The sequence below is a fragment of the Alligator sinensis genome, unplaced genomic scaffold, assembly GCF_000455745.1.
Source record: "Alligator sinensis unplaced genomic scaffold, ASM45574v1 scaffold966_1, whole genome shotgun sequence".
In the NCBI taxonomy this organism is placed as follows: Eukaryota; Metazoa; Chordata; order Crocodylia; family Alligatoridae; genus Alligator; species Alligator sinensis.
In genome coordinates this window covers 1,988,176-1,997,423 of record NW_005842161.1, presented here as the reverse complement: position 1 = coordinate 1,997,423, position 9,248 = coordinate 1,988,176, and the positions used below count along the sequence as shown (strand labels likewise).

The following is a 9,248-nucleotide window of genomic DNA, read 5'->3' as shown; positions in this document are numbered from 1 at the left end:
AGACCGGCTTCAGACCCTCCTTCTGCAATTCTGCCACTGCTGCCTGGCCATGCCCGGCTTCCCGGGCTGTCAGGTACACATCCCCAGAGAACTGCTTACACAGAGCTCGCACAATAGCAAGCCCGATCCCTTTGTTGCCCCCAGTCACCACGGCCACAGGAGTGTTCGACATTTTTCTTTTCTATCAGATGAAACTCACTGCAAAGAAAAAACGGCAGCTTTGTACGAGGATAAAAATAGATGTCTTCAAAAATTAAAATATATGTTTTAAATAGTTACTTATGAATAAACTCACTTAAAATTAAATGTGAAATTGAGTCCATTTATTAAAACCAGAATTAAAACTAAGATTCAAATAGCACATACTTGTTAACCAGTGGCAATGACTGGCTAAATGCCTGGAACCAGAATTTGCTGAAGAGCTAACATAACTTTTGACAGTAGTAGGCTCTTTTGTAGGTTCAGAGAGAATATTTTTTTTCATTTCAGCTAGTTCAGTTTCATAACTAGCTCATTCATAGTTAAAAAACTGACTGGGAGTTGAAAGAGCAGGAAGGCTTGATTTCCTCCTCCAATCTATGAAAAAAACGAGGTGTGGGAAGACTAGATCTACTGTTTCGAAAACAATCACATCAGTTCCTCAACTGCAGATAAAGTATGACTAAGGACAAATGAACAACTTACAACAAGTTAAAAGGGAATGAAGGCTTACTGAAAAGTACATGACACGTGACTGTTCATGTGCCTGCTCTTACCACACAACCAATGGTAAAGGGAAAAGCTAAAACTGGGATAGTTTAGTTCTCCACGAAGCTGGATTCAAGTACTGTGATATAATTTTCACTTGTTCTAGAAACATCACCAAATGAAGCGGATCAGTTCTGCTCGGATGCCTCTGCACAACTGGTCTCCTTTTTCAGGGGAAATGCACCTCGCCCACTGATGCTGTGGGACAATGGGTGACGTGTTCCCTTGAGGCTTGAAGGGCCTAGTACTGCATGCCCAAGGAATTTCTGTGCAGAAATATGCCCCTCAGGCCCTGGGAATGCCTGCCTGGCTTTCCACACATGTCTCTGCACATGCGGAAACCCTGATGACTTTTACTTAGAGAGACACATCCCAGAGATCTGGGGGCAGTCTCAATAAGCAGGGAAACCCTGAGTTTCTTGCATATGGAAGAGCAGTCCTGAGATTGCTCTGGACTTGTTTCTGCAAAAGGAGAAAACTGGGCAGGCATTCCCAGGGCTTGAAGGGCCCAATCCTGCACAAGATGCCCAGGGCGCACAGGATTGGGCCTCTCAGGCCCATGGACCACCTGCCTGGGGCAGCCAGACCACATGGGCAGCTCCAGTCTGCTGGCCCGCTTGTGCCATAAAGCAGACATCCACTACTAAACAATGGCACAAATTGATATGTTTGTAGTGCACCAAGGGGAACAGATGCCTGTTTGCTTGGCCTTTGTGCTGCCATAAACATTTTTATGATGGCACAAAGATGACCTCTGTTTCCACCCTTACTGTGAGGTAAACAATTTCTCCCCTTGCAGGGGCTCCACAGTAAGCCCCACACCCTGTTAACTTAGGGTGCAGGCAGAAGTGCAGCTCCTAGCTGCAACTCAGAATGATTTCTGCAAAGTGTTCTGAGTTACAACCTTACCCCGGACCAAACAGAAGTTCATTGCTGTTTCCAGATGGAGGGGAATCTAGTTTGTGCCTGAAAGCTTGCAAGGAACAAATTTATCCAAGTATTTAGCTGATCTAATAACAGGGATAGCATCTATCCAAAGAACCTCGCCTGCCTGTTGCAAATGAAGGCAGACAAGGTTCTTTGGGTAGAGGTGGTATCTTTTATTAGATCAACTAAATCATTGGGAAAATGGTTCTTTGCAAGCTTTCGGGCACAAACACCCTTCTACAGGGTTTTTGCAACAAGTTTCATTTTTCAGGTTTTGCAACAAGCCTTGACCCCAGTCTGGGATTTGTTGCTAACATGGAGGATGCGCTGATATAAGCAATTAGGGAAAAATTACTAGGCATGTACCGGCAAGTTGACATTTATGTTTCCAGTAGAAAATTGTGCCACAGAATGCCTCAGTTGCTAGAGAAGTTGGAGGACATTGTGTCCTCCTGATTGGTACCTGTAGCTGTGGTTAGATAAAAAAAGACCCTTCTTCAGGCAGAGGGAAAGAACCATTTTTTCAACGATTTAAATGCTGGTCCAATACAAGATAGCACATCTACCCAAAGAACTGTCTGCCTATATCCTTACGCCAACACAGCTACAACCCAGAGCCCTGCTGCAAATGAACGCATTTTAGTAGCTAGGGGTGTAGGTTGTAGCTGTGGTGGTCTAAGGACATCCACAGACAAGGTTCCTTGGATGAATCTGATATCTTTTATTAGACCAAGTCAAACAGTTGGATGAAAATTTTTTCTTAGCAAGCTTTTGGGATTAAAAACCCTTTGTCAGGCTCTGGAGGTGGTGTGTGCTCTTCCTGGAGAGAGCGAATAGTAAAGAAGCCAGAGGTAGTAGTTTTTAGTAGCTAGCCAACTCCTCGGACTTCGGGGAAAGAAAGCCCAATAAGTAATTAAACACAAAGCCCGATCCTCGTGGAGGATCCAATCCCAGGTTTTCCCTGCGAGCTGCCTGCAACTAGGACTGAACCGAGAAAGAGCGGCCCTGGGGAGAAGCTCTGGCTGGTCAGGGGGCCAAGAAGGCCGCCTGAATTAGGGAGGCCACCGGCTCGCTGCTAAGGGGCAACACAGGCAGCCCCAATGGTTCAACCCCTGCCCCCCTCCCCAGCAGGGCAAGCAGCGGAGAGCTCAACCCCCGCCCGGAGGGGAGGGGAGGGGAGGAGCCGCGCGGCTGCAGCAGGGCCGGCCCGAGCCGAGCCGGGCCGGGCGGTGAGTTCGGCGCCAAGCGGGAGCGGGCCCACCTCGGGAAGGGAAAGGTAGTTGCTCCATGTGCAGCTGGTCCTGGCTCTCCTGCCTCCCCCCCGGGTGTCCCCAAGCAGCCTTTTGCCCCCAGTCACGGGACAAACCCGAGAGGTTCCCAACGGGGAGCCAAGCCCCTGGGGCCTGTGCAGCGGAACCTTTTTTTGGAGCCAGGAAATGAGCTGGGCTTTCTCCAGGGGCAGCTGGAGGTGGAGGAGGGGGCCTCTAGGCCCGTGGGTCTCAACCTTTTCTGTTCCAGGACCGGGATTGACTTCGGGGGGTGTTAAAGTCTATGCTTCAGGAATGTGAAACACTTAGTTTTTTTGTTTTATATAGATTTATATACATGTATACATGCATACATTTTATACACACACACACACACACACACACACACACAATGCATGTGTGTGTGTCTGTGTGTGTGTGTGTATCAGGGGTGGGCAAAATGTGGGTTGGATGTGGCCCGCCAGGCCATTCTAACCGGCCCGTGGGACCCTAAAAAATTTGGAAAATAAATATTAATCTGCCCCTGGCTGCCTGTCCTGTGGCCCTCAATGGCTTGCCAAAACTCAGTAAGCGGCCCTCTGCCCAATAATTGCCTCCCCCTGACACACACACACACACACACACACACTCTGTGTGTGTGTGTGTGTATGTGTCTACATGTACATAAATATATATATATATATGTACACACATACATATGCATATGTACACACACACACATATAAGCTAAGTTTTTCTCAAAATGTAGACTTTAAATCATCGATTGTAAGGGTCCAGCCCCCTGCACCAAGCAGGAAAGATATCTGGGCGTCAGGTGACCCCAGCAAGGAGACGGTCCAGTCTCCTCTTGAAGATTTCCAGGGTAGGTGATTGCACCGCATCTGGAGGGAGCTTATTCCACAGTCTGGACACCGTGACCGTGAAGTTTTTCCTAATGTTGAGCTTGAATTGGTTTTCCAGGAGTTTGTGACCAGTACTCCTGGTTGTCCCCAAGGGTGCCCTGGTGAACACTTATTCACCAAGCCCTTGATGTCCTCCCCTAGTGTAGCGGTAAGCTGCTACCAAGTCCCCTCTCAGCCTTCTTTTTTCAAGCTGAAGAGTCCCAGGTCCCTCAGCCTTTCCTCGTATGGCTTGCTGTGCCAGTCTCTGATCCTACAAGTGGCCCTTCTCTGGACTCTCTCAAGCTTTACCACATCCTTGTTAAAGTGTGGCTCTGAGAACTGGACACGGTACACAGCTGTGGTCTCACCAATGCTGAGTAGCGTGGAAGAATGACTTCTTTGGTTTTGTGGAGATGCATCGGTTGATGCATACCAGGGTATTCTTAGCTCTGCTGGCTACAGCACCACACTGTGGTTCATGTTCATACTGTGGTATATTATTACCCCCAGGTTCCTTTCATTTGTAGTGCTGGTCAGGTTGGCATTGCCACGCCTGTAGCTGTGCAGGGGATTGTTTGTCCCCTTTAAGAACAATACTAAAAATCACGAGAGTTGGCAATACTGCAGGACCCATTTGTAAACGTCAATGGCCAGTGCTGAGCCAGTGCCCCTCACTCCCAATCCCCTGACCCCAGGCTCCAGTCCCCCCCAGTGTGTGGGACAGTGAGGAGGGAGGGGGGCAAGCAGCCCCTCTCACACTGGAGCTCTGCCAGCCTGCAAGGGAAAAGCCACCGTTTCCCATGTTTTTCTCTGTTAAAGGAGAATCTGTTTTTAAAGTTTCATATATTCTAGCAACCTACTTTTGGGTCATGGCCCACAGGCCTCAGAGAAATGCTGCTGTCATGGGCAGCACTCACTCAGTCCTCCAGAAAATGCTTTGCAAAAGCAAGGACTGTCAGCAGCCCCAAGTGCTGAGCAGGGTTTCACTGTTGTTACTCAGCTCAGATGTATTGGATGTGCCGAAAAAAGCTTGGGGGACTGGGCCCAACACAGGAAACTATAAGCCTCCTGCCACTGAGGACACATCAGCTAAATGTGTGGAACAACAAAAAAGAAAATTGGAACGGGCGTGAGGTCATGGCTTAATAGCTAGGGCATCAGAAGTGGCCGCGTGTTACTCAGCTTAGGATGCTGTCAGAAGACTGAGCACACTGTGACCTGGTACATGTTACATACATTACACACTTGAGTGTGTAATGTATGTAACATGCTAAATTCTGTAATGTATTTTAACTACATGATAAATTCTGGGTGGCCTCATGGGCAGAATAATTATTGCACCAGAAAAATAAAATGACTGTCGAGCCATAAAAAAGAGTCAACTAGCAACCAAGTTAGTGCTTGAATGCGTGCAACAACTCAAGAGCTAGTTTGTATCCAGCTTTAATTTGAATGTGTAGCAGGGTCCTTAGAGATGGAGCCATATAGAGATAGAGGGCCAGAGAGCAGAAACAGAAAGGAAAACCTTATGCAGAGCTCTGAACCGTCAGGGGAGCCTCTGAGCTCAGAGGACTGCATTTGTTACCCTTAACATCCTTTTACCTCAAAGAGGTTTGCTCCTTTTAGTCAAAAATGAACACACATACCTGGTAAAGTCCATGGGACAGGTGATCTGCCTGCATCCAGGAACATTCTGTAATGGTGCTTTTTTGACTGCGCATTTGGAGAACGCTAAACTATTTTGTTTGTTCAGTTTTTTCTTTTAAATCTGTATTATATTTTTATTAATTTGTATATATGCACATGCACATTCACCCACCCTCTCTGTTTATATGTATGCAAGTATATACACGTACACACACACACACACACACACACACACGATGCACTTATCAAATCTGTCATCATGATCCTCACCAGTGATATAGTTCAAATGGTCAAACATTAATCAAGTATGTTAAAGGTGTCTGTGTAAATGATGTGCAGGCTGCCTTGGTTACAGTTTAGGTGTTAGTGGAAGGTGGATAATGAATTTCCACAGGTCAATATTGTCATTAATAGACTATTGGAATATTATCTGTAATCTAATGGCATTAATAAATGTACTTTATACATTAAATATATGTTAATTTATAATAGTGTGTGTGTGTGTGTATACATAATGTTCTGATAGTTTATTGAGGAACATGATGAGAGATTTGATAAGCATGTCATGTGGATCAGAATTGAAGTGGTAGTTGAAGTTTTTATGCCAATGTTATTCACTAAATAAAATAATTGTAATGGTAATGAAATATTTGTAAACATATGTATCATTTTCATTAATGCCTTTTTTTAACAGTAAACCTTTTTGGTATGGATTTTATATGAGATCTAATAATTTGCCGTATAACCTTAGCTGTAGGATAATGGATGTTTCTGAGTGGAAACTGCCTTAATTTTAAATATAGAAATGCCAGTCTTCCCCAAAGGAAACTGTCCCAAGTTCTTGGTGCAAGCAGTGTTGAGGATGACTCCTTTCTCCCTTTTCCTCCTCTAGCAAGGGATAGCTTGTGATAAATTCTCTAAGCTGAAAAATGCAAATGTGTTCACAATGCAGAGCTTTACTTCTTTTGCTTATCTTTAATTAAAAAAAAGAATATTGTATACAGAGGAGCCAAAAGAAATACTAAAATTAAAGAATCCAACTTTTCTTTTTCTTGTTCAGGTTGTGTGCATAAGCAACATATATTACCTACAGATCTGATATTTAACATGCAGAAAAGTAGAGGTCGGACAGGTAGAAAGAGAAGAAGAAAACATTTTAAAGATTTGCCTTCAGATGGAGGTACTGTACATCTTAATCTTAATGCTTGCTCACTTTTATGGAAACAGCTACACTAATTAGCTAAAGATCTTTTTGCAGTACATATCTGCTAAATTCCCTACATACTTAAAGACAGTGATTGCATATGCTAGCCGTCACATACAAAAGAACATTTATTTTCTGTCTGCTGGGGGTGGGCACTATGGATTCTGTTTCTGGTTGATGCAGGCCACTGTAATTCCTCTTAAATTCTTTGAGTCCAGACCCGGCTCATGGTCTACATCTGGCTTGTGTTGCTGTGTCATGTAGCCTACAGGGCTCCCCGCAGGTCCAGTAATTTGATGATGGCATTGCACCCCTTCTGCCACATTTCCAGATCCATAGAAAGCCCCAGGCCCAGCATGTCAGATGGGGTATTGGTTCCCAGCACACAGGATTAGATGCAGGTGGTGCTGGACCCCAGAACCCGAATCCCAGTGCGCAGGACATGGGAAGGGTGCTGGGCGCCTGGGACTCATTCCTGGAGCTCAGGGGCAGTGTCAGACCTCGGGATCCATACCTTGGGGGGGTCAGAGGGGGTGGTGCTGGGCCCCCAGGACGCAATCCCAGTTCATGGGGGACAGAAGGAGGTAGTTCTAGGCCACAGGGCCTGATCTGGCCTGCAGACTGTCCATGTACCACACTTCAGGCCCACAGAGCCAGAAGGTTGAGCACTACTGCTTTGAGTCTGATCCTGCAAAGCCCTGGGTAGTTGTTCTGAGTACCTTCAATTTCCAATTAAATAAATAGCCACAGGGGTTGTTCAGAATCTAGCGAAGGCAGGCCCATCCAAACTAAACAGCCCATTGGGCTGGCGGACATGAGGCACACCAGTTCTTAGCCAGCAGCACACCATTGAATGATGTGGCCAGCTGCCTTTGACTCCCCAGTCTGAATAACTAGGTAACATTGACAGCTGGGCCTGCTGCGATGCAGTATTTGGTTTGAGCCTGGTGCAGGTCTTGCACTCATGCCTTCAGAGCCATAGCAAGATGCCTTAACTGCTCTGCTACCACATCCTGAACCTAGCAGACTGAAGGCTTTCTCACTGTCTTACTTTGGGCCTTATTGTATGTTATTAAAAAATACCCATCTTCTCCGTGTAGCATCAAACTGTTCTACAGTAAGAGCACCATGATTTTAATTAAAATGGGTCTGTAAAATAATCACTCTCTCTTCTTAATTTAGTAAATTATAGTCACAAACTGGAATATATACAGCTTAAGAAATGGCTGAAAGAAAGGGGATTTGAAGACAATCATTTAAAGCCAGCACAATTTTCAGGTAATGCTTTAGTTTTAATGAATTACAGGTAGTATTTACATGTTACCCAGATTACAAGTAACTTTGTAGGTTGGCTTCTGATAAAAGAGGCAGAAACAGGTATACAGTCCAGCCTTTTATTTGCTTGCACTTCAAAATACAAAAACAAACATTTATCCCAAAGTGTATCTGGCTACTTGAGATAGCACAACATAGGTTCTCACCTATAGCAGCTGGGGAGACTCGAGAGTGGGAGGAGGGTGGCACACATTGGCAGCAAGTCTTCCAGAATTTGCTGAGATCTCCAAAATTTCTTCTAGCCTATACCCCATATTTATAAATGGCTGGCTCTTATATTGTAATAAATAACCTCTGATTGGTTTTATTTAAATTTCTTTGTGTTACTGAACCTTTTGAGACTGGACTGATCTGGATCTCTTGTTGACTTGGCAGATGTCAGTTAGCTGGGATTTATATCTTTGGGAAAATAAAAGGGAGGGTTTCTTATCTCCTTTTCTTCCCCATTGTGGAATGCTGTTCAACATTGCTTTTTCCCTATCTTAGTTTATAGTCTTCTTACGCAAGGCTGTTTTGTTTTTACAAATTATCTCAGCATCTTAACAAAAATATATCTATTATAGCAAAATAGCATCTAATACATTTGGTTACATCTGTCACAACCCAGTGATTTTTTGTGCCTCGGCACTATGGAATTTCCTGGCCACATGAGAGCTCCTTTGCACGGCAGAGTGTTCTGCTGCAATTAAGAGCCTGTGTGCAGGAGAGTTCCCGCCAATTTGCAGTTTCCTTTGCAGGATGCATTTCTTCTTTGCAGCACAGAAATGCACGGTGCAAAGAGTTCCCGCTATTCAGATGCAAATTTGTGCCCCGCTATTGGCCAGTGCTAAATTATTCACACGTGGCGGCTAGTAATTGGCTCGCTGGCTGTTTAAAATTCTGCGCGACTTCCGCCCAAGTCGAAGAGCTTTGAGCACGCTGCAGAGTGCCTCTGAAGTTATCTGACTTGCGGCTGCCGATCGATAGACTGATCACCTATCGATCTTTCTTCCCGTCACCGAGCGCAACCCCAACGTACCCCGTTCCCCGCCGGCTTCGAATTGCGGACGGAATAACTGGCTTGGGCCCCGCCAGCTGGAGCAACTCATGTGGTTGTTCCGACGACCGGACCACCTGCGTCGTGATTGCAAGCGGCGTGAGTAAAGTTTTTTGCAACCAATAAGTTGTGTCTGCCTCTCCATTCACCAGCCCGCCCTGACGTACGAGCGTAACTCGAGTCGGCCCTGGCCGTCCGAGACA

At 45.6% G+C, this 9,248-nt stretch overlaps 2 protein-coding genes across 4 annotated transcripts in view; one reads left to right on the top strand and one right to left on the bottom strand.

Moving 5' to 3' along the window:
- Window positions 1-200, bottom strand: part of LOC102386516 (carbonyl reductase [NADPH] 1) — a 5,736-nt gene extending 5,536 nt beyond the window's left edge. Inside the window, exon 1 of the mRNA XM_006025709.3 lies at window positions 5-200. Coding sequence (XP_006025771.1) covers window positions 5-172 — 168 coding nt within the window. The 5' untranslated portion in view covers window positions 173-200. The remainder of the gene's footprint in view (window positions 1-4) is intronic.
- Window positions 201-2,854: 2,654 nt separating this feature from the next.
- SETD4 (SET domain containing 4) overlaps window positions 2,855-9,248 on the top strand; it is a 24,892-nt gene continuing 18,498 nt past the window's right edge. The window contains exons 1-3 of one of the 3 annotated variants that reach the window (XM_025206540.1): window positions 2,855-2,903; window positions 6,531-6,650; window positions 7,857-7,952. In XM_025206540.1, the coding sequence (XP_025062325.1) occupies window positions 6,578-6,650; window positions 7,857-7,952 (169 nt within the window). In that variant the 5' untranslated portion in view covers window positions 2,855-2,903; window positions 6,531-6,577. Of the gene's footprint in view, window positions 2,951-6,530; window positions 6,651-7,856; window positions 7,953-9,248 lie in introns of all 3 variants that reach the window. The other 2 variants (XM_014520850.2, XM_006025708.3) reach the window with 2 other exon arrangements.